General features: G+C 40.9%; 1 protein-coding gene across 1 annotated transcript in view; it reads right to left on the bottom strand.

The window, feature by feature from the left end:
- Positions 1 to 17643, bottom strand: part of FOXN1 (forkhead box N1) — a 21133-nt gene extending 3490 nt beyond the window's left edge. The window contains exons 1-6 of the mRNA XM_009073468.1: positions 17551 to 17643; positions 15173 to 15676; positions 12886 to 12996; positions 6924 to 7051; positions 5510 to 5606; positions 760 to 967 (exon numbers count right to left, since the gene is read on the bottom strand). Coding sequence (XP_009071716.1) covers positions 760 to 967; positions 5510 to 5606; positions 6924 to 7051; positions 12886 to 12996; positions 15173 to 15676; positions 17551 to 17643 — 1141 coding nt within the window. The remainder of the gene's footprint in view (positions 1 to 759; positions 968 to 5509; positions 5607 to 6923; positions 7052 to 12885; positions 12997 to 15172; positions 15677 to 17550) is intronic.
- Between the last annotated feature and the right edge of the window lie 8465 nt (positions 17644 to 26108).

Here is a 26108-nt window from a genome sequence, read left to right as displayed (position 1 = left end):
TAGTGCTATTGAGGAAATGAATGAGTGTGATCGCAAAGAAAAGGGTTGGTTAATGTACAATGAGAAATCCGAAGACTGAAATGTTTTTCTGCATTATCACTGCCAACTGAGTACATAATAAATGACATTTTATGTTTGAAGATTGGATACTTCTAAGCCAGTTTCAAATGTTATTCAATAGTACTTATTTCAGTGTTGTTTTTATTGTAGAATAATAGAATGCTTTAGGTTGGAAAGGACCTTAAAGATAATTTCATTCCACCCCCCTACCAGGGGCTGGGGCACCTTCCACTAGACCAGGTTGCTCCAAGCACCATCCAACCTTTGGTCTTCCAGTTTAGATGTCAAGAGAGAGTATTTTCTAATCAGACATTGGAATGGGCTGCCCAGGGAGGTGGTGGATTCACTATCCCTGGAGGTTTTCAAGATGAGACTGGATGTGGCACTTAGTGCCATGGTCTAGTAACCATGGTAGGGTTGGACTTGGTGATCTTGGATGTCTTTTCCAACCTGGTTGATTCTATGATTCTATAATTCTTGGTGGAGCTTCTTTATGCTTATTTGGAAACACCTACAAAAATGTATCTTATTTAATTCTGCTTTTTAACCTTTTTCTTGTTTTGCCCATACCTTTATAACCAGAAAAAAAATCCTTAAATGCTTTCCTAAATCATATCAATTCTCTCATATACAGCTTGGTGCTGTTACAAAGTTCTGGGGAGAAGAGTTTGAGAACTAAGACATTAAGAGGTTACTGACCTGGCTTTGCCATACTCTTCCTCACAGCCACTGGGTCTTTCCTCTTCCATTTCTGAAGCTCCTCCTGCATCTTATCAATCTTGGCTGGATTCAGAGCCCACAAACAGCCTTTTCTAGAAGAATTGCCTGACTTGTTTTCAACTTTCTCGAAGCATTTGTTCAAGGATAAATTGTGGCGCACAGAATTTTTCCAGCCATCTGGAGCTGTCTGGAAAAACAAACCCAATGTAAGAATGGAACTTCAAGGGGAAAAAAAATAAAAAAATAAATACATTTTTTCTGTTTTGACTGGTGAGGTTATAAGAAATGCTGTTTAGTTTACACCTTCTGCAATGAGAAACTTGTACTTTAGAAGGAAGCCACAAAAATGTTACAGTCATGTTGTGTGGGAAGAGAAGGATCAGATAAAATAGTAACTGATCTTCTAAGCAAAAAGGTTGGTTTGTCAGAGGGCTGCTGGGTGTTTCAGAGTGAGCTTGCAAATCACAAGGATGAAATGTGAACAAGAATTCTATTCTAGAACTGGGAGCTAACAGGAAATCTATCAGAATCTATTTTGGATCACTTAGAAATGTATTGAACACTTAATCACAGCTCTCTGTGCTACAAGGGCTCCAGTTCAGTGTCCAGGCAGACTTCAAAAGAGTTTATCACCTTACTGGAGGTGTAACTTTGTGTCCTGGCCAATTCCATAACCAAAGGGTTTAATCACAAGCCCTGGAGATGAGATACACTTCTCCACATCTGATCACTGCATGTCTGTGCCTTGCATTTATTTTTAACTCAGCAGTGGCACCTGGAAGGTTCTGTAAACTGAAGCATTAAAACAATTCATTCCTTGTTTTCCAAAAAATCCTCACCTGTGTGTCATAAGAATTGAAAGGAATGAAACTCTCTGATGTTGTCTCTGTCTATTTATTCATATTCATGGCTGCAAAATATTTGTCATCATAACTGGTTGTATCAACCAGTAAATTACTGAGCAGAGAACACGAGAAATACAAATGGTTTTCTATAGTCTTTTTAAAAATCTTAAAAATGATAATTTCCCTTTTATCTGCATTAAGTTTCCTTTCCATTCTTATGCTTTGTGAATGAAGATCTTTCTCTCACAGGCAGATTTTGGATATTTTGAGAGTTTCTTTGACTGTGTCTTACTGCAGTGATTTCCTCTAAGAGCATCTTTTATAAATGGACCTGAGTCCATTTCTGCTTTCATGATACACCATGAGCTTCTGAACATACTTTGACAGAAATTCTGGTATCCAGATTTACTACTCACTTTCTTCAATAAAAACCAAAACAGGTGTGGAAGTTAAATACATGTGATTTACTAAAAGAGAAACTATTTTCTCCTCCCAGCAGTGCAGTTTCTACCCTTTTGGCCCACCTGATGTCAGCATTTCACAATTCTCTTAGCCAGCCTCATAGGTGAGACAACAGAAATCCAACCAGGAAGAAAAAAAGGCCAAAAAAAGCAGTAAAATAACAAAAAAGTCACCCCAAACCCAAACCCTTTTAAACCCCTTTCTGCCATAAGGTCATACTGGAGATGATGAATCATTTTTTTTCCCCTATGCAGATAATATTCAAGCTCCATCCTGGCAGTTCCAAAAGTGAATGGAACTGTTCCTCCCAGGAAAGATGTGTGTTTAGCTCCTGACCAAGCTGACCTGAAAGAATATTCATGTTTCTTGCCCTGCACATGAGGCTCCACACACCTCTGTCTGTATCTAGACAGGCTAATGAGTGTTTCTGGGAAGATGGGAGCGGCACAGGTTTCTCAGAGGTTTTCAGAACATGTGGGGGTGTAAACTAAGAGATGGTTTTAGAAATACAAGAGCAAAAAGTACTCAGATTGATTCTGGAAGCTGCTGCCAGGAGTCAAACAGGTTCTTGCTTTAAATTTGGGATTCTGAGCTGCAAGAAGTAGCTGTTTACCCAGGCAGGGCTTAAAGGAACATTTGGGTTCACGTTACAGCTCTGACATCAGGGTTTTTTTAAGCAAATGTGGTTGTTATGAGCTGAGCTTGGGCTACTGAAGTTGCTCTTGTACAGCTGGAATCTCCTTGCTATGGTTTGGTTTTGCTCTCCCTGTGTTCAGCATAGTGTGGATGAAACTGTAGAATCATAAAATCATTGAGTCATTTAGGTTGGAAAAACCCTTTAAGATCATCAGGTTCAACTATTAACCCAACACTGCCAAGGCCACTACCAAACCATATCCCTAAGTGCCACATCTACAACACCTGGACACTGCAAGAGCAATATTTGCTTCTCTAAGTTCCATCTTTCTGACCTCTTGGACCACTGGCAAAGGCAATGAACAAGATTAAAGCTTTCTGTTAGACTCACTAATTACCTCAAAGAGAAAAAAAGAAAAGGATGACAAGCAGAAAATATTATTGTCCAGCCCTACTGATCCTGACCAGCTCTTGAAGTTTAAAGAGTTCAGTGATCTTGCAAAACCCTTTCTCTCTAAATCTAGGTCTCAAGAGAAGGGAGAGGTACATCAAAGAGTAATTCGACTTGAGCTGTGTAGATGTTTTTTTAGGACGTAGGAGTTGGATTGCTCTGTTTCAACTAGAAATGAGATTGTTGCATCATAGAAACTAAATTTGCTGTGGCAGCGAATACAAGTTAATTTGACTCAGCTTGTATCATCTCATGTCTCCCAGCAAGATTCTGTGTACACTTGGACTCTTTTTCTCCAACTTTAATTGCTTCCCTTCTCCATGTGCTATCCTGCTATTTAGTGAGTGTTGGTAGCTACAACAAAGTGTTCTTTGCTGGTTTTTATATTATCTTCTCTTGCTGAAGACTCTCCAAAAAAAGGGAGGATAGAGGATTTTAGGTTTTGCTCTACACTAATAATTCTGTGGGCTGCTGTAAAGACCACAGACAGAGCAGAGTGCCTCTAAGTGTAATATTTCCCTGCTTATTCTCCCTCTAGTTTTTTTAAGGATGTTCAGGATGGAACTATCCAAACATTTGACTGTATTTGTAAGGAAAATGCAAAACCAAAGCTGTCACAAATCAGTGATTGTTCCAGGTGTCCCCTCTGTGCCAAATAATTCTGTGGGCTGCTGTAAAGACCACAGACAGAGCAGAGTGCCTCTAAGTGTAATATTTCCCTGCTTATTCTCCCTCTAGTTTTTTTAAGGATGTTCAGGATGGAACTATCCAAACATTTGACTGTATTTGTAAGGAAAATGCAAAACCAAAGCTGTCACAAATCAGTGATTGTTCCAGGTGTCCCCTCTGTGCCAGGCACTCTGTCCCTATAATCCATGTGACAGCAATAACCTCCTTCTCATCCATTTTTAAAGGAATTAAGAAAAAGACATGAGGCTCTGAAAAACCAGGAAGGACCAGGATGGTGACACCTGATCCACAGTCCTGAGTCCAGGGATTCTGTCCACGTTGGCAGCAGCAGCAACATTTAGTTTGAAGCTGCTGATTAATTTTAGAATCGATTGTGTTGTTGACAAGAGAATTCCCTTCAGTTTGGTCTGATGAGTAAATGTGGATATGCCTGTAAGAATTACTAATAATATTCCCACTTTTCTGCTTGAAACTCTTGTGGATCCCATTGGGATGAAACAATTGTGATTTCTGATGGTCTCCCTTCTCTTGCTTGTAACAAATGATGGAGTAGTTAGTGATTCCTTTGGGAGGAATAAGAAGTGTGATGGATCCTGATACTTCTTCCTCCATGCTAATGTGTATTTTTTTTCTTTGATTCAAGCTTACATTTTTGTGTGTGTGCACACAGTCAGTGTCAAAATCCATCACAAAATTGTATCACAACATTTAATTTTAGTTATTCTCAGTGTTCTTTTCTCATTCTAAGGGTTTGCCTTGCCTCGCTGTGGCTGTTTTAAATTTGGTTTAGTTGCTGCAGGGTTATTTGCACTCGGAAACAGGACAGACTCACTTGCTTTATTTTCATTTTTTGGCCTGGCTAGCAGCTGAGGTCACCTGCTCTGGACTACAGTGAGATGGTTTTTTGTAGAATCAGCAGTAATAAAGCTCTGTGGAGAGCACCACTTGATGATTCCATTACAGCTCTTTTAAAAATCTTAACTAATCCTCTTGCTCTTGGATCATGTGCTGACTGAGCACTTTCCACTTGAATTCCAAGTGCAAGGAACCATTCCCTTATAGCATGGATTTAAATTTCAATAGTGCTGCTGCAAACCATACACCCTTCCCTTCCCCAGCATCACTGTGTAATTATGAGCTTAGTGCCATTTATCACATATTACACTTCTCTTTGTGCAGGGCATGGGAGTGATGCTGTTGCCCAAGAAGGATATCCCAGCTCTAGAATGGAGTGAGATAAACTGGAACCTTTGCTTCCACACCAGTCTGGAAGTGCTACACCAGTAGCTACAAGACCAGTTCTGCCTGTATTTGAGATCTGAGAGGAAGGAGTGAATGTGTTGTTAAAAATATTTATCCTTTTTGCGAGTCGTTAGTGAAGATTAGCCACTGTTATACACCCAAACTCACAGCTGGAACAGTTCTTCATCTGTTTTTATGTTAAATATTACCACATAGCATGTTCACATTTCTGCCTAGGCATAAAATGCTGTGTAGTTTGTGCTTGTGAAGGGATATAAAACATATCGATTGGATATTAGTCTACTAAAAACAGATTTCTTTTCACAGCTGGAATCCCCTCCCTTATTCCCTCTGCTGCCAGGTAAGCTCAGAGGGAGATTTCCCCCCTCCCTGTGGAACTCACCTTAAAGTAAGGGAAGTGTTCCGTCATGAAATTGTAAATCTCACTGACTGGCAAACTCCCTGTCTTGCTGTTTTTGAGAGCCATGAAGATCAGGATGCTTTAGGGAGAGAAAGAAAAGCATTTTAGCCTCTTCTGTTTGACTCACAATCAAACCCAGATTGTTTTCCAAATTGTGTGTATTTACTCCAACTTTCATTGTCACAGCACAAAGACGATGATGCTCAAAGTTTCCACTCAGTTGTTTACAACTGTTGAGGAATACATCTGGTCCAGGTGGCTTTGTTTTCAAGGTGCAGATTGAGATGTAGATTGAGCTCTGGATGGGGAGCCTGAAACTAGAGGCTGTGAACTGCCAACCTTGGAGATAACAAAAGGGCATGAGCATGGGTGGCCCCAGCCAGGTGAGTGGATGCTGGGAGATACCACAGGTGTTGGGAATTACTGATCTTTTGGCTAACTAAGGAGATAAAGATGAGTGTGCTGGTGACCGTGGTAATGTAGATAGGGTTGGAAGGGTGTAGGACCAGAGGACTTGGGAGGAAGAGGGTATAAAACCTCGGGGAGGTGGAAGGGAGAATCTTGGAGCTGGGAGATTTCTTGGAGCTATCCAGCTGGGGCTGTTGTTTTGTTATTGAGTTCTGAATAAACTGCTTTGTGGCTCTTGATGCCTGAGGCTCTGCTAAGGGAAGCCTGGGGTCGAACAGGTAAGGAACCCTGGTCAGATTGTGGGTGTAAGGGATCAAGCAGAGCTCCTGTTGGCTCACTGGAGCTGCCCATGACTGAGAAGTTTCCTTAACCATAACAATCTCCTTAACTGCTAGAGGTAAATCTCAAAGCTCATATAGAAGGTCCAACCTGGGTTGAAAATAAAGTGATATAGGAAGTGGAATCAAACCTTCAATCCTGCTGGTGTGTACTTATTTAAGGTTGTGTTTGAATGTTTCAATGGGTAAAGAACACAAAAAGTATCAAACTGAGAGTGACAGAAGGATAATTAAAATTTAATTGTCTGATTTGATTTGTTAGATTATTTGGGGGTTAAACCTGTGTGGTGAGTGACATATCTGATATGTTTTCTAGGCATTCCTTGCTCTAGTAAATGGGATAAACCATTAGCTTTAACACAGGTGCTGGTAAAGACAACAAAGCTATTTCATCTCGTGCTAAAATTTTGTATTAGAGGAGCTTTTTTTTTGGGGGTGATCAAGACTGTTCCTACACTTTACAACATTTCATTTCTCTCTGCCTTGGCCCCAGAGTCTGGAACACCTTGTGATTCACAGGAACAGGACAGAACACACCAGGAACAAGGTAAATAAGAGTAAGCATGTTATTGCAAACGATGCTGGAAAGAGGCCATGGGTAAACAGTGTGTTTCCTGTAATGTTAGGGCTTGAAAAAAAGATTGTATTACCTGTAGGAGTAGATGGGTTTGGGAAACAGAGGCTGCTGGGATTCTTGAGTGCTTTGAGGAGCAATTCGTTGGTAAGGGTAGTGGGAAGAAGTGATGTACGTCACAGGGTAGCTGCCTCCTGAAGGGTACTGAGGGGACAAAAGAGATGTTATTTGGCTTAGCAATAAGCTTCCAAAATATCTCTTAATAAGAGTATTAAACTATTTAGTTCTGAGGATGTTCTGTGTCTTCATTGCCTGCTGTGCTACCAAGTTCTTGAAAAAAAATGGGAGCAACTTTACCGTATCGATTGCCCCAATTTTATAGACCTAAAGCATATCTCCCTTCAGCCAACTCTCTTGCAGCTGAAGTATCTCAGCCTCCTCTGAACATGCAGACAAATAAATTAATGGTGTAATCTTATTTACATAAAAAACCCCAAAACCACCAGAATAAAATACCTCAAACAACATGCACCGTAGAAAAATAAGCTCATTAGGTAAAGCTGCTGGAAGAAACAGGAAAGTTTTGACTGACCTTTGTTTGGTTTTGTGTGCTATTTTTTGTTGTTTTCTTTTCTTTTTTTGGGGGGGGTGGAGAGTGCTACACTAACACAAAAATCCCAAGTGTCTAATTTCTACTCCCAAGGGAAAACAGCATCCCAATGCCTCTGTTAAAATTGCATTTATCACACAAGGCAGGAAAGCCCCTCAACAAACAACAACAAAAACATTAGTGGATGCATCAGAATATATATAAAATTAATGTGCTGTTATGGAATAAGTTAGTAACGTCATTGCAGGGGTCAGGAGAGTGGCATTTGAGACGTTTCTGAGGTGGTTTCTCATGCTGAAGTTGTTGGGCTACTCCCTGTCTGTTTCCTCATAGTGACTGCCAAGAAACAGGAGGAGACCAGGAGTTTATATGCTGTTAACCACCACCTCAAGTGACTCTTTTTCTTCCATTTTTATCTGTCAGAAAGCTGAAAAGAATAGCCAAGACCCCTAAAATCAAATAAGTCACCTTCACCCCACCCCTGGGACCAGCAGCAGAAGCTACTTGAGACTGCAACATTGACCTATCTCTTCAGGAGATGTCTAAGGCTCTCCAGCTCCCAAGACACACTAAAGAGAAGGGAGGACCATCATGTAATCACTAGGATAAAATTATCCCAATGCCAAAAAAGTAGGTGAGAGAGTGGAGGTAATCCCCACACACAGCTTGGGCTGCACCAGAGTTTCTGTAGATTTGCTCAAATTTTTAACACAGCAGTTGGTCTTTTTTTCTTTGCCAAATATTCCATATTTTTCTTTTCCAAATGGGAGTTTAAATCTGCTGGCAAGAAACTTTCAAGAACAAAGGAACACTACTCTGCTTAGGTCAGATAGCATCAGTTGGTTCTCCGGAAGGCAAAAGCTCCTGATGAACTCAAAGCTCTCTGGGAGAGGAATTGCTGCTTCTTCGAAGGAATCTCTCCAGATGCCAGAGTGAGGGCATGGCCAACATTAGGAATCATGTCATATGCTATTAAAAATCGACCTGCATGCCTTCCCTCATACTCAAAGGCTGCTGAGTCCTATTCTGGTGTTTTCCTGCTCAGCTCTGGCAGTTCTGTGTCACGAGGTTTGTGTGGTTCCTCTGAAAAATTCTAATGTAGCTCCTGAGATTTGTTGGAAAAATTCCCTTGGTAATTAGTTTATATGTCTCCTTATTGTAATCCTTATTTTTGCATCAATAGCTGCAATTGCTTTTGGTTTTTGTCCCCTTAAAATGCCTGTCAGGGGTTTTGTGCTTGCAAATAGTTCTTAGTTTATCATGTGCTTGCAAAATATTCCTAGTTTGTTTCTTTATTCTGGATTCTGAACAATTTATTTCAGTTTCTCTGTTATTTTATTCTTGTTGCTGGAGTTCTTTTGCCCATTTGCTTTTGTCTTTCTAACACTGAACTAACTGCCTGAAACAGAACGTGGAAAACCAGACTGAACACACTCGATTGTTTGCATGGCAAAAGAAATGAAATATATGTAGTTAATTATGTCCTGTCTTGTTAAATTTAAATATTAGGTAAAACTAAAGTCTCCAAAGCAGCTGTGAACTAATTTCCATGTGCAGTTCTATACTCTCTGCTTTGTGATTGGGTATACATTTTTCACCAGAGTAGAAAACTAGGCAATTCCTACAATAATTCTGATTTTTGGTTGGTTTTAGTGGCTCTTTGAAGGGGGGAAAAAAACCTAAAATGGGACTGGTTTTGATGTCATCACCAAAGGCAATACCTGGGTGCCTTTATTTCTGTTTTATTGGTTTCATTGTTGCTTTTTGAGGGAAGAGGGGCTGAGGAATGGTCTGGTATGACAGGCTGGAGCTGGTTTTACAGCCACACAACTGGCATGAAAGGTGTCCCTGTTTTATGGTGGGTGGGTAGGTGACTCCAGTCAGTGTCTGCTCCTTCATTTGGGTCAGTATGAAGTCATTTTTCTTCTGAGTCATCATTTGTGTTGTGTCCAGCAAAGGGGAAGGTGAGGCTGTTTTATCATTTGGACAGAATTAACGAAGGGGCTGATCTCTGTCCTCCTCTAATGAACACTGAGGTGGAGTCAGAACATCCTTCACTCCAGGCGAAAGGGCCCGTTCTCTGGAGTGGAACTTCCTAGGGATTAACTTGCACTGCTCCATTCCAATTTGCAATGTAAAGCATTAATAATAGAGCTGCTTCATGCACAAGATGTTACTCCACTTCTCAGTCTTGTAGCCCATGTTTTCTCATCTTCCAGTATATCATTATGGCACATGGACAGCAATTCTACTTATTAGGACTTTGGCTGTTTATACCTATTGTTTTTTTTTATCTCTGAGTAGGACAAGATATTTCCAGACTTTTGCTCTAGTAACATTAAGGAGCACAAGTATTAAAGTCTAACAGAAACCTGCTGCACATAAGAGATCCGTCACAGTGCCAGTTTGCAGGTGGATGGAAGACTTTCCTCTTAGTGCCTGTTGTGTCTTGCCTGGCAGTTCCAAGGAGGTGCATTTCTGCTTTAATTTTGGAGGGTTTTTTGGATGTGGTTAGTGCCAATGTATAGAGATAGCACTGGTATCAAACCAGCAGGGACAGGGGGAAGGTGGCTGTGTCAGAAATTATAAAGAACTAGAAAAAACTCAATGAATTAACAAGTTAAGTGGAGTTTCTGCACATAAAAATGACATTTATATGGTGCTGTGGTATATCCACAAGGTCTCTCCTGCAGTCCCAGTGGGGAATAGTTTATATTTGCAGCAAGTTAATCTTTCATCTGAGACCCTTTTGTTCTAAAAGAAAATTACTAGCATCAATTTGTAAATTAGTAGGGTAGCATAATATCACCTTTTTATTTATTCTACTTTAATTTTATTGCTATCTTTTATCACTTGTATTGACTTAAAAGTTACTGAAAAAACACAAGTAAATTAATTATGGTGCTGGTGATAAGAATTTAAAGGTAGTTGCCTTTTTGCAACATAATGGGGGGGGGGAAATTGTTCAGCATATTCTGGCTAGTGGAATGTTAGTGTGATAGGTGAAAGGAAAAAAACAGGAGTGAGGTTATTCATAGAATCATAGGGGCCTGGGTTGGAAGAGTCCATAAAAATCATCTAGTTCCAGCCTCCTGTGATGAGCAGGGACATCTTCTACCAGCCCAGATTGCTCCAAGCCCTACCCAGCCTGGCCTGGAACACTTCCAGGGATGGAGCAGCCACAGCTTCTCTGGGTGACCTGTGTCAGTGCCTCACCACCCTCACAATAAAGAATTTCTTCCTTATATCTCATCTAAACCTCTGTCAGGTCAGTTTGAATCCATTCCTCCTTGTCCTGTCACTGCAAGTTCTTGTGAATTCTCTTTCCACCTTCCTCTTGGGCTCCCTTCGGGCACTGGAAGGCTGCAATTAGGTCACCCTGATGACTTCTTTTTTCCAGGCTGAACAAACCCAATTCCCTAAGCCTTTCCTCACAGGAGAGATGTCCCATCCCTCTAATCAACTCAGTGGCCTCCTCTGGACTTCCTCCTTGTCCTGTCACTGCAAGTTCTTGTGAATTCTCTTTCCACCTTCCTCTTGGGCTCCCTTCGGGCACTGGAAGGCTGCAATTAGGTCACCCTGATGACTTCTTTTTTCCAGGCTGAACAAACCCAATTCCCTAAGCCTTTCCTCACAGGAGAGATGTCCCATCCCTCTAATCAACTCAGTGGCCTCCTCTGGACTTGCTCCAACAGGTCAATGTCCTTGCAGTGCTTGGACCCCAGAGCTGGAGGCAGCACTGAAGGTCAGGCCTCGACTGAGCAGATCAGAGGGGCAGAATCGTCTCCTTCAACCTGCTGCCCAGCTCAGGAGTGGCTTTTCTCTAGCTATATTTCCTGACTCAGTGTAGAACTGTCCCTATCTGTTACCTGTGCCCTCTCACATCTCTTTGGCATCTGGACACCTCTCAGGCTTTACAAGGGTCACACACTAATACTGTGATAACTTTCTTTAAGCCTCAGTAGGCAGGTGGAGGTTTTGAAGCATGTAAAAATGCACCCTTGAAGAGATGAAAACACACTGCTGAGGTATTCCATTCCCTCAATTCTTTCTTGCTAATGTTTTAAAAAACTCTAAGAAATCATCTGCAACAGATGATTTAATTTTATCAGTGATCACAAAATTCCAACCTGTGGCTATGCTTGTTCTTTATGGTCCTCCAGCATCTGTGAAATTTGTTCTTAAAGAAAGTTATCCCAAAAAGAACCTTTCTATTTGCTCATCAGAGTCTAAATCCTGATAACAAACGGGTTACTGTTCCGGTGACTCAGACATGTAACATCATCTGAACTAACAACCTCAATGAAATATCATTCAGTGACTTGGGGTTTGTTTTCTTTGCCCAGTATTAAATCACTGCTCTGTCAGTCACAGTTTTTATACTTCTTGAGCAAGTTGGCTGAGATGGTACAGCTGATGCTACAATATCTGTCATTGGTCTCTGGGATCAAAGGAGATGTAAATCAAGTGTGAGCTTTTATCTTCAAATATTTTATCCATATGAGTTTCCTGAAAGTTTAATTTGACTCTACTGGTTGGAGGTTTTGGTAGTTGGGTTATTTTTGTATGTGGATTTCTGCCTGTACCTCTGAAAAATCCTCATTGCCTTAATTTGACCTTAAATAAATTTGGGTGTTTGTTTATTTGTTTGTTTGAAATAGGATGTTTTGAGCATGGTTTTTTTAATCTCAAACATCTTCCTGAATATTTTATATGTTGCAGCCAATTGAGCATGAAAGAGGAAAAGTTCAAAGCCTTGAACAGCACCAGCATTTATATCCAAAGGAAATTATTTTTAGTGTTAATGATAGAGTTGCATTGCAGAAGAACAACCTTAATATTGCACATTCTCCTGCATCATCAGCATTATTGCCAATTATGCTACAGCTGAATAATCTTTCACTGGGGATGATGTAAAAGGCAAAAGATTGTGAAAGAGTCGTTTGTGCCATCAAGCACAAAGAAAGTGAACATCATTTTGCTGTTCAGATTTTACTTTCGAATGTTTTCCTATGTTTGAGTTGAATTTTAAGTGCATGTGTACTTAGGGTTTTATTCTGGAGTTCAAGCACAGTTAATTCCCTGAGATCCTGAAATGCCAAGAGTTATGTTAATAATTTATCTGGCTTCAAAGCAACTTTTCTCAAGCATAATGGTGAAAATATAAATATGCAGTACCAAGATTCCTTTTTTTTTTTTTTTAACAAGTTTTGGGTCTATTTCCCCCCCTTTCTTTTTCTGGATGACCATTTCAAAATGCATTTAGCTGTGGCTCATTGAGATCTTACTGTCATAAGCAAAATATATAGATATGGCCCTGGAAACACAAATTTCACAGGTTTCGTCTCTCTTTTGTGTTAATACATAACTATTGCACCATTAGAGTGTGAGGAAATAGAGGGATTTTTGGAGCACACTTTGTACTGACCTGATGGAAAGGATGTGAGGGGCAATACATCTGCTGCACTTGAGGCTGATAGCAATACAGACCAGGCTGCCCTTCCAGTGGGGATGTCCTAAGTTTCATGTCTGAATCCTGCTGGAAAATATTTAAAGAAAGAGTTATTAGAGAAAGCACCTTAGTTTAAGATAGAAGAATTCTGTTAGTCACTGTTTGGATTTGCTTTTTGTTATATTTCCTACTTTTGGGGGTTTGGTTAGTCTCTGTTATATGGATTTTGGTTTATATTCTAGTAGTTCAAAATGGGATGCTCCATCCTTGGGAGTGTTCCAGGCCAGGTTGGACAGGTTTTTGAGCAACCTGGGCTAGTAGAAGGTCCCTGCCCATGACAGGGAGTGGAATGAGATGAGTTTTAAGGTCCTTTCCAACTCAAACCATTCTCTGAAGACCTCAACCAATTCCTGCTCTTGTATATTTACAACTTTAAAAAAGGAAATTCCAGGCCACATCCCATGCAAAGAACAATTCAGAAAATGTCAGTCTGTTTATCCTTTTTCTCCTGCATACACAAAGCACAGACTGCAGCTCTTATTCCTGACTGAGCACATGTATCTCTCATTTTTCATCCTCCTTGATTTTTATCTTGCAGACTGTCAGTAGCTCCAGCTGACACTGGAGTTTTGGCATTAGCTAGAGGGTGAGGCCTACAGTGAAGAGGGAAAAGGTGGCAAAGAATCAGACTGGGCTGACTACTGTATTCAATCAAGATGCAGAAAATAAGTAGGAATATAATAAACTTCTTATTTGACAAAACTAGTGGCACTTCTGCTTCAAAGCAAGGCCATAATGACCAGGTTTTATGGAGCTTCTATGGTATTTTTGTATGTTTAATAAATAGTAATATCTATATGTAATATTTAGTGCATCTACAAAATATTTTTATATTTAGAGGATTTTTTTTAATGGTACATTAGTAGGAGCACAAGTTAGACTTGATATGATTCCCTTGGCTCCAAGCAAATGGCACATCCAGTGTTCAATGTCCATGTAATTTTGGTGACCATCAGATGAAGTTTTCCAGAAATTCCAACTTGCCAGTTGTATGTGTGTGATTTAAGAGTTCAAACTTGGGTGCTGACAGAACCAGAGGAGTCTCTAACAAGCAGTCCCTCTGTGCCTGAGTAGCCAAATGACTTCTGGCAGTGCTACCTTTACATCTTGCAGCCAAGGGATTTGGGAAGACAATGGGAATTTTTTCATCAGCTGCTCATAGGTTTTGCATTAAACTCCTCTGACCTAGATGAGTGTTGATCCAGGAAATAAGAGATTTAGATCAATTTCCTCCTTAACCTGAATGGTTTCAATCCCCAGGTATGTTCCCTGACAACATCTCTCCATTCCCTAGTCTTAATCCAATTAAGATTTATTTGGTTTTTAACCCTTCTTTCTTTTGGTAGCCCTTGAATTCATCTCACAGCCATTTAGAACCAGTTTAGGGCCCTCTCCTGGCAGGTGGAGTCCTTGTTTTTGGCTGCAGTAGATGATGAAAATAGACTTTACACCCTGGATCACAGCAGAGATACCTTGTGGAGATACTGGAGGGTAATTTAATTTGCTTTTCAGGGATCTCTGCTGCCCTAAATAGACATCCACCTCTATCCAGTATGAGAATTATCTCGGATAACTTTATATACTCATCCCAAAACCAGATCTGATACCTAATTTTTGGTATAGAATCATAGAATCAACTGGGTTGGAAAAGACCTCCAAGACCATCAAGTCCAACCCTACCATGGTTACTAGACCATGACACTAAGTGCCACATCTAGTTTCATCTTGAAAACCTTCAGGGATGGTGAATCCACCACCTCCCTGGGCAGCACATTCCAATGGTAGTACTGATGTAAAAGTGCAGGTCAGCTGAGGTGTTGGGACAAGTCTGATACACATGTCCTCATGCTTGGAAAATACTGTTTTGTGAACTTTCGCCTCTTGAAAATACTGATGACAACTACTGATATAAAACCTGTTGTCAGGAAGAACTTGGATATTTAGCATTCAAATATCGTATCCAATGGAAAAATCTTTTGTCCTAGTGCATCTTTGAGTATTGCTTTCCAGCAGGGAAAGGCCTTAAAATAGAGAACTCAGTCAAATAAATAGGAATATGTCTAAATATGTCTGTCCTGAGCTCTATCCTGCAACGTGACAAGAGACTAAACGTTCACCTAGTAACATTAAGGGATAAGAAAATAATTCCAGAAGTACATTTTTGTCACTGAAAACAGGAAAAAGAATCATAAAAAGTACTGACCATGACTTGTGAGCTGTGATCCTGACCCGTGGTGCTGTACTGGAGGCTGTTACACCATGGTTGTTCTGTGGAGATGTTGGGAATGTGCGTAGGAAATGACTCTGACTCATCAGGACCTGTAGATCCTGGTAGATCCTCAAAACCGTCGATGCTTCTATGATTTTTGAAGGGTGAAGCTTCTGGTGGAAGGGCTTGATGTGCTTCCTGGAAGACATCCTCACTGATCTGCCTCTTGTAGGGGTGGAAGGGGTTCCTGCTGCTCTTGAGGAACCTGTCGTAGTTTCCTACAGGACTTTCCTCGTAACTGTACCGCCTGAATTTCTCTGTACCGAAGGATGGTTTGAATTTGTTCTTGCCACAGTGAATTCCTTGGCTTATAGGGTATATCCCATGAATTTGATCCTGTCCTGGGGAAGCAGGGCTGGGGCTGTGAGAAGACTCTGAGCTCTTTCTTTCTGTCCTGACGTCTGACTCATATGGTTGGCAGTTGTAACTCGGATTATCCTGCAAGGAAACATTGGCATTTGTTTATTTAGGTTTAATATGAGCAAATATTTGATCATTTTCCTTATATATTTATGAAAAACACTTGTATTTTAATGACATCAAAGCCACATTATTGATGATAAGTATAAAATCACTAGTTCTAGTCATCCTCATGTGGAGAAGCCCTGCAAGATAAAGGTTTTCTGGTTACTTGGTATCCAAAACTGTTCAGAAATTAGTTAATAAAAGCAAGGCCAGGTTGGATTAGGCTTGGAAAAGCCTGGTCTAGTGGGTGGCATCTCTGCCCATGGCAGGGGCTCAGAACTAGTTGATCTTTAAGGTCCTTTCCAACTCAAACCATTCTGGGATTCTATGAGAAGACTGAGCTGCCCTTGAAAAACAAAGTGTCTTAGGTAAATATTGACTGGTTGGTCTGAAAATTTCAGGGAAAAGCTGCTGTATGATCAAGTGATGAAAGATTAAATGACAGGAATGTGATAAGTGTGAGTCTTGTATGCAAGTTTAGTCAAATAAGCTTGATCTCATTCTCTGATGGTGTTACTTGCTGCCAGATATGTTGGTGGTTACATCATTTCCCTTCATTAAGGTGGCCACACTCATTCAGAGAGACAGGTAGGCTCTGGGCAGACGTTTTAACCTTTCTGTCTCATCTCCTCCCTTCCCTTTTGCACTTTAGCAAAAAGAAAATAACAGCTACTGAAGTGCTCTTTAATCTAGAGGAGAAAGGTTTAAGAACTGGTGTCTGGATCCTGACACTGAAAATATGCATGTTTTCCCTGACATCAAGGATGAGTAACTCCTTGGATGCCTTTGAGAAGACATGCGTCAGTCAAGGGCAGGTTGTTGTGCCCAGGGAAGGGGGAAATGGAATGTTTTGGATGCGTCAGTCAAGGGCAGGTTGTTGTGTCCAGAGAAGGGGGAAATGGAATGTTTTGAGTTGCACAAAAAATCAGACCAGATTAGCAAGTTGTCCTTTTCCTCCATCCCCTTCCAAATCTGGGTTGGTTTTTCAGTATTTCAGAAGAACAGCTAAAGGAATCTGTTGCCTTCATGGAGGAACCAGACTTTGAGGAGTCCCAGAAGGGAAGTCAGCATAAATCCAGAGTTTTCTGCAGAGGAACATGGCACAGTTTTCCCAGTCATTCACACCTGGTTCTCTGTGTTAAAACTATCAATGCTTTGTTCTGTCCTGGATTCCTGCAGAAAGCAAATCTGACCTTGTGGCACTTTTGGCTTCTCCCATGAACACAAACTTGCTTAGTTTGTAACTGCTTAGTTCTTCCTCCTCACTGTCCTATAGTTCTAATACCTGTGTTGATTATATCTTTTTGTTAAATAGGAATTAGAAAAACCTCCTTATATTTAGTCCCATAGATCTGTATGAAGGGCAGAGCTGCCAATTCTCCACCTGGAATTTTCATAATAAAAGGATGACAATGGCTATTTTGCTGTTGGCTGATGAAAAACACAACTCTCAGCTGAACTTCTGTTATGAAAGGAAACATGATGAATACACAGGCCTCAGGAGAGAGGTCATTTTATTTAAAAAAAACCAACCAAAAAACAAACTCAAGGAGTTTTGAAGTACTTGAAAGGATCTTTTACTGGCAGGGAGAAGACTCTGTCTCTCTGCCTTTTATTTATTTATATTAGGACCATAAAATACAGTATTTTTTCCTGGATTATTAGCTGGATGGATCACCTGGTTTGTTTTTTAACCTAATAGGGTTTGTAAGGAGTTGAATGAGAAAATTAAGATAAGCTCAGAAGGGTAACAAAGGTCTCTACTCTTCAAGAATAAAATTTCCCATGTTTGCTCTGCTACCTCTAGGCTTGGTGTGATTTAGTACAGCAATAGCTGAACATTGTACCTGAACTTGTGCCTCTGAAGGAAGAGAACAGGCCTGGGCCAGATTACTCACACTTGGCTGAACTGGGGATATTGAATCCCCCTGTGTCTTCATGAGGTCTTGTTGGTCCCTTTCCAGTGTGTCCGAAGAAGAAAACTTAATATTGGATTGATCTTGGAGTAGCGAAACCATTACCAAATCCACGTCAGGCAGAAATCCTGTGGTGACAAAATCAAATTACAATAAATATCTGTAAACCTTCAAGTGTAAAACAAACACCTTGTTGGGTGCATGTGACTAGGCAGGGTTAAAATCCTGAAGAATTCCTGATATATAAGTGAATATTTAGGTTAGCTCTTGAAGAAATGTTGTGTAGATGCAATTCCAATGAAGTGTATAAGTCTGGGAGAAAAAAATTCACATTACTTCAAGAGTTAATGTTCCAAGTCTTTGCCACGTGTTGAAATAGCTGTTAGGTAAATAACTAAGGGCTTTATTAGGTTTGGTTAACAAAGATATATCACCTAAAAAAATGTGGAAACCCTTTTTTTTGCCTTTATAGTTCAAAGAGAAATTTCTATTTATGATGAGTAATACTGCACTGCCTGGGGGGATAAAGCACAATGGGGCTTGGAAGTCAAGGATGAGATCCATAGTAGTGTATCACGAAAAAAAGATGATGTTAGATAAAGTTCAGAAATGTCTCAGGCACAGACTCTTCTCCCAGTAGCTTAACTGGAGGCTGATGAGGAGATAAACCTCTGATCTTGAAAGAAGCAGGTGGGAAAACTGACAGCTAGGAAATATGTGTGTGTCTATTTGCAATCTGTAAATGTTCCAATCTTTCTGCTCTCTCAATGCTGGTTTCCCACTCATCTTCAGGTTATACAAAGCTGTCTCTGACCACTTTTATACTGCAATTTTTCAGCCCAGCTGCCTAATTTGTGGTCTTGGGCATGAGAATTTTCTGAAGAGCTTTTGCCCAGGTGTAGGATTCTTGCCTGATGGTTTCTGCACTGTGAGAGGCATTTGACAAATGGTCACAAATAAAGGAAAAGGAGGAGTTTGTTTTGGAGAAAAACAGCTTAATGAGAATAAGAAAACAGGTAAGTCAAACAGCTCTGATTGCAGAGTACAATAATGCCTGAAGCTTTTCTGGGCTTATTATGTTTACCATTAGCATCTGTGACAGAGTAGGTGTCCCTGCCCACGGCAGAGGGTTGGAACTAGATGCTCTTTAAGGTCCCTTCCAACCCAAACCGTCCTGTGATTCCAGGAAAAAGAAGCATTATTTAAAGGTTTTGTTCTACAGTTCTGGCTCTGCTCACTGAAGGCAACCAGTTCTGAAAGCAAAGTGAGTATCTCATGGTTATTTGGATAGTCAGTGCCAAAGGTTCACCAAACCCGAACTGTTTTTGTCCCTCCCCTCCAAGACCTTTGCCAGGATCTGCTGAGGAGTTGCACTTTGGTGACTCATGGAGGTTGGTAGGAAAGGAGGAGTCTTATTGCCATTTTATACTATAAAAGTTTCCCCCCCCGCCTAGGGAAAGTGTTGTATTTTTTTACTGACTATTAAACAAGAAGCAACTTCGTAGTAAAACATTAGGTTGATAATCTGTATTCACTGATGGGTATTTAATGCCTTTGTAAAGAATCCACCTCAGAGGATCTTTCCTATAGATATAAATCCCAAGGATACAATCCCAATGCTTTGTTAGTTTTCACATTAAGATTGACACCATTTCTTAGCAGTTTGGTAATAATTGCCTCTCCAGGTTATCCTTATCCTGGAAATGGCATGCTGTGAGAGGAAAAACCTCTGGCCATGGACTGCTGACTTTCATTTTTTCTCCTTGGAGTCCAAACTTCTCACTCCAAAGCCATTTGCTGAGACTCTCACTGAGATGTCTCACAGCAGGCTATGAATACAGAGCAGTAGAAACTGCAAATTCAACACACTGAAAAATCTTTGCTGTTTCTGCTCTTGAAATCTCTTTTTTTTTTTCTTTTTAAAATGTCCCTTTAGAGACGCTTTATTTTGTAGAAAGAATTTATAGCAAACCAAAAAAGCAAATTAATAACGATCTCCAAGCCACTTTGCGTTGTTAATGCTGATTCTAGTACAGAAAAATCAGACCAAGTACTGACAAATTTTTTTTTAAGAGAAGAAATTACAGTCAGGGAAGGTTGCCAATAAACCAGGATTACAATAAATCATTTGCAATAAACTGTTCCTGAAGACAGAGCTTAAGGAAGTTGTGGGTTGCCTGGATGTAGGACGTGTTAAAGAAAACAATGATGCTTTGATTTGGAAAGAGGTATCTGATTATCCCAGATGTAGCTGGAACCATTTCATGTCATTTTGACTGTTGTAAATGTTGCATGACAATTCAGGGCTCCTGTGACTCGATAACTATCTCTTCAAAAAAAAGAAAAGGAAAAGAGTGAGAAACTGTAACCTCAGCTGAGTGTTGGGGTAAGCAAGGCAACAGCAGCTGATCTATTAGCTCTGCATGACTGACTCCTGTGGCAGCATTCCGCAGCCTGAACAATCCTTGGGTTTGTGTCTTCCCTGCCTATTGGAGGCATTTTCCTGGTGACACTCTTCACCAGAGCTCAGCCCTGAGCAACCTGAACTGCTCCGAAAGCTGCATGTTACTGTAAGTGCTCTCTGCATCCCTTGGGGCTGAGATCGGTTTTCAGGAGAGAAAAGTGTTTGGATGTTCCCCAATTGGTAATTCATCCCCTGTGCTGCCTTAGGCAGCTCCCTGAGCCTTGCTTGACACTGATTTCTGCAATCTCTGCTCCCTCCCCAAAGCATCAAATCATCCTTTAACTCTCCAGATCACACAGATGTTTTCCTGTGCAAGAAAAAAATAACTATACGGGATTTTTCCCCTCAAGTCTTTTATGAGAAAGGAGTCAGAGAAGCCATGAGAGATCTGAATTCCATTTTTCAGTTTATCGTTAAAAACCTGTCATATGTCAGTCCATAATGTCATGCTCCAAATAGTGTGGAAGTGCCCAGAATTTTGTGGTCAACACTTGTCATGTATACAGGAATATTTCCACTCATAACTTCCAGAAGAAAAGGACTTTCTCAAAGAGAATCAGGGGTTTTTTATGGCTTTCAATGAATTCAGGAGCTGTCTAAGGTTATTCCTGCCAGGCCGACACTGAAGGCTGTGCTGGTTCATCAAAGCTATCATTGCTTTGTTGATCTCTAACATTAGCAACCAAGGCCTGCCCTGTTTTTAGGAGATGTTTTCAGGAGCAGGATCAGCACTCTGGTTTGGCCACATAAATTTCTTACTGCTTCCTTGCTCCTCTTTACAGGATGTATTGGACTTTGATTACAGGATACTTGAATAACTTTACAGAGCTTCTAAGGATTGTAATTTCTTCTCTTCTGAATTTAAATCTGCTTATGAGTTTGCTTCATTTAACTTTGCTTTCTTATTCAAGGCTTCTGAGCTCAATTCTCTAATGGGTAGCTAGTGGGTACTGCCCATGTTTTACTACCTCTGGAAATAACTTTGGCATATTGAGTGGCAAATAAGTTAATTCATCAGGGCTGTGAAGAAAATTTGCAACCATGAGACCCTTTCTGCATCTTGTAACATATGTGTTTGCTGCCTGCTTAACAGTAATCACTGGGGAAGGAAAGAGGGTTTGGATACAGCTGGATTATAGTTTGCCTGATGCTATATCTCCATGAGAATCAATGCCTATGGAATAGTCTTTGATTGGAATATGGAATATTCCAAATATGGAAATTTGAGAGGGATGTAAATAAATACAGGGTTGAATGGGTTTATGTGTAGGTAGTTGGTTTTCAGCACTCTTAAGAAGTGTAGATTTGACTGTAGATCTGGATGGGGAATAATTTCCTCTGAGTTTGGGTCTGACTTGTTACCTGAACTGACCCTGGACTAGAATAACAATGAGCTTAATTTGCTAAATATAAGCAGGAGAAGTTGCCTAGTGAGGCACTTCAGGGTCTAGGGTTAACTGTAATGTCCTTTATTATTTTCATTAGAGATTTGAGAGAAAGTGAATTGATGACACCCACATGCAGCAGTAAGTGAAGACTGTGCATTAAGTATTGCTGAAGGGAATTGGGAGGTAGAAACATGGTGGCATCATGAGATGGCAAAAGATGTGATAAGTGGAGAAATGATGAAGAATCATTCTGGATCTAGGAATTCTCTGGGAAATTTAAGAGTGATAGACACTGTAAAAGGTTGCATATGAGTTTGTTCATTAAACCCTGAATAAAACTATACGTAAAAGGTATAGGGCAAATATATTCAGAAAACTTTAGAGAAATATTCTAAGTAAAAGAATTTACTTAGTAATGATGATGAAACAAAGAAGCTAAAAAAAAGACTAATCAGTGATAGACTGGGAGTTTCTTACTAAGCAGCTGGTGCAGCTGGCGTCGCCTGTTTGTTTGTCCTTGCTCTACACTGACACGCACACTTCAAAGAGAGGAGATACTAACCAGGGCCAGGAAGAAAGTGATAAGAGGAATGGGCCCCAAGAAAGGAATTTAGGGATGCGCCAGCCGGGCAAACAAAGTAAGATCCAAAAGGTAACTAAGAACCTGCTGAAGCGAAACAAGTCAAGGTAGAAGCTCACAGCAGGATGTTATCTTATCTTGCCAGATGTGTAGAACACTAACCTTAGGATTGCTTTAGCTTATTAACACAATATATATGTAAAAAGGCCTAACTGTAGAATAGAAAATATAGGTAAAAAGTTAAAAGGTGTACAATAGGTCGGGGAACCTACACACGAAAGCGCCGCCGAGACGGGAATCTGCAGCTCTCCGATCACAAGGTGGGAACAAGACTGCCGAGCAACAACTGAACAGCGTCCCGAGCAACACGCGAACACCGCCCCTAGCAACAATCGAACTGCGTCCCTAGCAACACCGGAACCGCATCCCTAGCAACGGCTCGCGCAGGCGCAGAGTGCACCGGAAGAGCCACGCGGAACCGGAAGTAGAAGAGTCTCGAACCGGGGGCTATGGGGGAGGGGCGTGCGCCGTTGGTGGAGCAGAGACTCGCGGCTCAATCAATAAATTTCCTAATTGAACTGGCTCCTGCCCATTTATTGGGCCACAATTTATAACAGCAGGTATTTGTTTATTCAGCGCTGGGCACAAGGGGCATCGCTCCACCAAACCTGTGCTCCCAGGGACAAAACTTCATGGGCAACCAGCAGCAGGACAAGAGGGCACAGACTCAAGCTCTGCCAGGGAATGTGTAGGTTGGATATTAGGAAGAGATTTTTTTAGGGAGTGAGTGATGAGACATTGGAATGTGCTGCCCAGGGAGGTGGTGGATTCACCATCCCTGGAGGATTTGAAGCTGAGACTGGATGTGGCACTTAGTGCCATGGTCTAGTAACCACAGTAGGGTTGGACTTGATCTTGGAGGTCTTTTCCAACCTGGTTGATTCTATGATTCTAAAATTTCAGGTAACCTACATGAAGGTACTGAATTCCTGTAGGAGAAGGTTGTCATTTTTAATGAGCTCATTCCTGAGTTATCAGGGTTTATTTCTGGTCATTAAGGGCTACCTGTAGGCAAGGCTGAATACCAGGAGATCACTGGGTACTCCAGAGGGGAATTGCCACCATGTCCAAGTGTGCTCTCCAAATTTCTTGGGAGCTCTGGAACATCCAGGTGCCTCCTGGATGAGAAGGTGGAGAGAGTCTTTGCAGCAGGTTTTTAATCTGCTATAGGAACAGGTTTATAAAGTACTACTATTATCCATATAAACTAAAATTTTTTTCAAAGATAAAGAAAGTATTTGTCCTAAATATATTGTATGGGGAAAAAAACCCATTTTTAGAAGCAGATCTAGGACATTTTTTGCATGGCTGAACATAGTAAAATACATAGGGTCCTGTCACTGTGGTCTTTGGTCCAGGTTCCTATACTCACAATAACATTTTCACTTTCTTTTTCATTTATATTCTATTTTGCACCTGTTACTTCTTACCCCAACTGTGGGGAAGGATGAATACCTCTGTCTCTGCAGAGGACTTCGTCATTTATTACATTTTTTTTGTTGTGTTGTCCTCTTTTCTGGGCTGAAACGTAGTCATTTCTCATTTTGAAGCCATTCCAGACCATTAGTTATGTCCCTAGCCTTTCCTTGAAGGATTTGAAGTTCTGCTAACACCTTTCTGGGATGGGAGAACCAAAACTAGAGGTAGGTGCACATGGTGTTTACACAACAGTTGCTCTCCAGTACAAAGAAATTCCCCCAAAACAAAGCAGATCAGAGTTTCTCCTCAGCTGCATTGCAGGTCCTATTTGTTGTATGGGTTTAAATCTAATGCTAAAGTATTAATTTTGCAGAAATGGCATAAATTCATGTCGTAGGGCTGACATGACAATGCTGTAAGAGCTTCCATATTTCTTGTGGCCTGGGCAGACCCATCATTTGGGAAGTCCTTGATAGAGAAAAGTCTCTCATAGGCATTGAACCCATAAAATTAGCTCAGCAAAAAGGAAACTCAGCACTGAACAAGAAACCAAGCATGGAAAAATTTAGCTAAGAAGGTGAATGAGTTTGTCATATGGACTTGCTTTTCCCTGCGCCTTTTTCCTGTTCGTCATAAACACTAATACATATTTCCAACTCCACCAGTTAACCTAATAAAAAAGAAAAAAAGATGTTATATCTCCCTACCAGCTTTGCAACCTGACATTTTCAAACTCAATCCTTTGCATACTCCGTCCTGTTTTCTGGATGAATGGTTGTGCTGCTTCCTGGAGGAGGAGTATGAAATTTCATTGCTTTACAGTAGACATCTAAGCATGAAGTCAGACACAGTTGCAAGGGTCAAAGTAGTTAATATGACACAAACTATGTGATTCTGTCATGAATAACCAACTTGGTTGGCAGGTCCAACCAGCACAAGAGATAACGGCGTTGAGTGTTCGAGGGCTGATCACAGCAAGGATGTAACTGAGTTCTTTGTGCTGAATTCAGAGCAAAGTTTTACTCTGGGTCTGGGGAGTGGCAATGAGTAGGTGCAAGAAGTAGAGTAAAGCTATCAGTACAATCATATAACTTGCAAAAAAAAATCATACAAAGATATGAGGAGAGGCTGAAGGAGCTGGGGCTGTTTAGCCTGGAGAAGAGGAGGCTCAGGGGAGACCTTCTCACCCTCTACAACTCCTTGCCAGGAGGTTGGAGTCAGGTTGTGATTAGTCTCTTCTCCTAGGCAACCAGCAGCAGGACAAGAGGGCACAGACTCAAGCTCTGCCAGGGGAGGGTTAGGTTAGATATTAGGAAGAGATTTTTTAGGGAGAGAGTGCTCAGGCATTGGAATGTGCTGCCCAGGGAGGTGGTGGATTCACCATCCCTGGAGGTTTTCAAGCTGAGACTGGATGTGGCCCTTAGTGCCATGGTCTAGTAACCATGGTAGGGTTGGACTTGATGATCTTGGATGTCTTTTCCAACCTGGTTGATTCTATAAAGATAAACCTGCTATAGCAATTGAATTGAACAGGAGATAAGGAGATAACTTTTTGGCCGAGACATTCATGAACTGCAGATTGCTGAAGGCAAGGAGAATGTACTAGGGAATTAGAACTTTGCTCTTCTCCAGGTATCCCTCAGAGTCTCTGCACCTGTGCTTCACTCTTACCTTTTTTTATAGCTTGTTTCACATCATCATTTGTTAGCTTCAGTGACCCTTTTGCCCATAATTATGTATATTGTCTCCTACATATTCCTGTATCCATCCTCTTTCCTTTCCTCTCCCTGCAATGCCAGTCCAGGTCACTTTACTTTTTTCCTATCCCATTCTAAGCTCTTTTGATTTATTCCAGCATATGTATATATCCTTTCCAAAGCATTCTACAGGCCATCTGCAATATTTTCTATACCCACAATATATTCTACAAGACCTAATTTTTTTAGAATCCACCATCAAATTTGAATGGAAAGGCAAATATCAGTTGGTTTTCAAGACACATGGTAAGAGTGGAGATTGGTTAATGCTTCATATGAGAATGGTACAAGAAATAATGTGGGTCAGGGATCTCCAGCTACTCTATCCAACACACAACGTGTTGTGGCTCTGTTCCTTGCTACTTGTGTGTTAGTGTAATACAGATGATTAACAAAGTGTTCCCATGAATAACCTATTGATGGCTCCAGGGCTGTATGTGCCATGGTGTACCCTACTTAATCCTCCTTGGGGAACAGCATGTAGAGGGAACGTGGGGGACACAGTGCGTAGCTCCTTCGGGAGCTTCGTAATTTGTTTCACGTTCCTTTTCTCTTTGGGTGAGTCATGCTCATCTCCCTGTGACTTGAGAGTTCATCTTGGGATCTCATGCCATCTTTCTGCCTTTATGAGAAGGTGTGGATGATGATCCACCCTAATGGTTTCTGTTGCTGGCTGTGGCAGCATGTTTTATGACGGGTGTGGTACATTCCCATTTTCTCTGTTGTGCATGTACAGCCCCACCCGTGGCCACTCCCACCCTCCCACTGGGAATCGCCCACAGTAAGCTCTGTAATTACCTTTATTTGATCTGAGGAATGGA

The sequence above is a fragment of the Acanthisitta chloris genome, unplaced genomic scaffold (assembly GCF_000695815.1).
Source record: "Acanthisitta chloris isolate BGI_N310 unplaced genomic scaffold, ASM69581v1 scaffold7244, whole genome shotgun sequence".
NCBI lineage: Eukaryota > Metazoa > Chordata > Aves > Passeriformes > Acanthisittidae > Acanthisitta > Acanthisitta chloris.
Note: the sequence above shows the minus strand (reverse complement) of the source record. Positions and strands in the feature narration are given on the sequence as shown.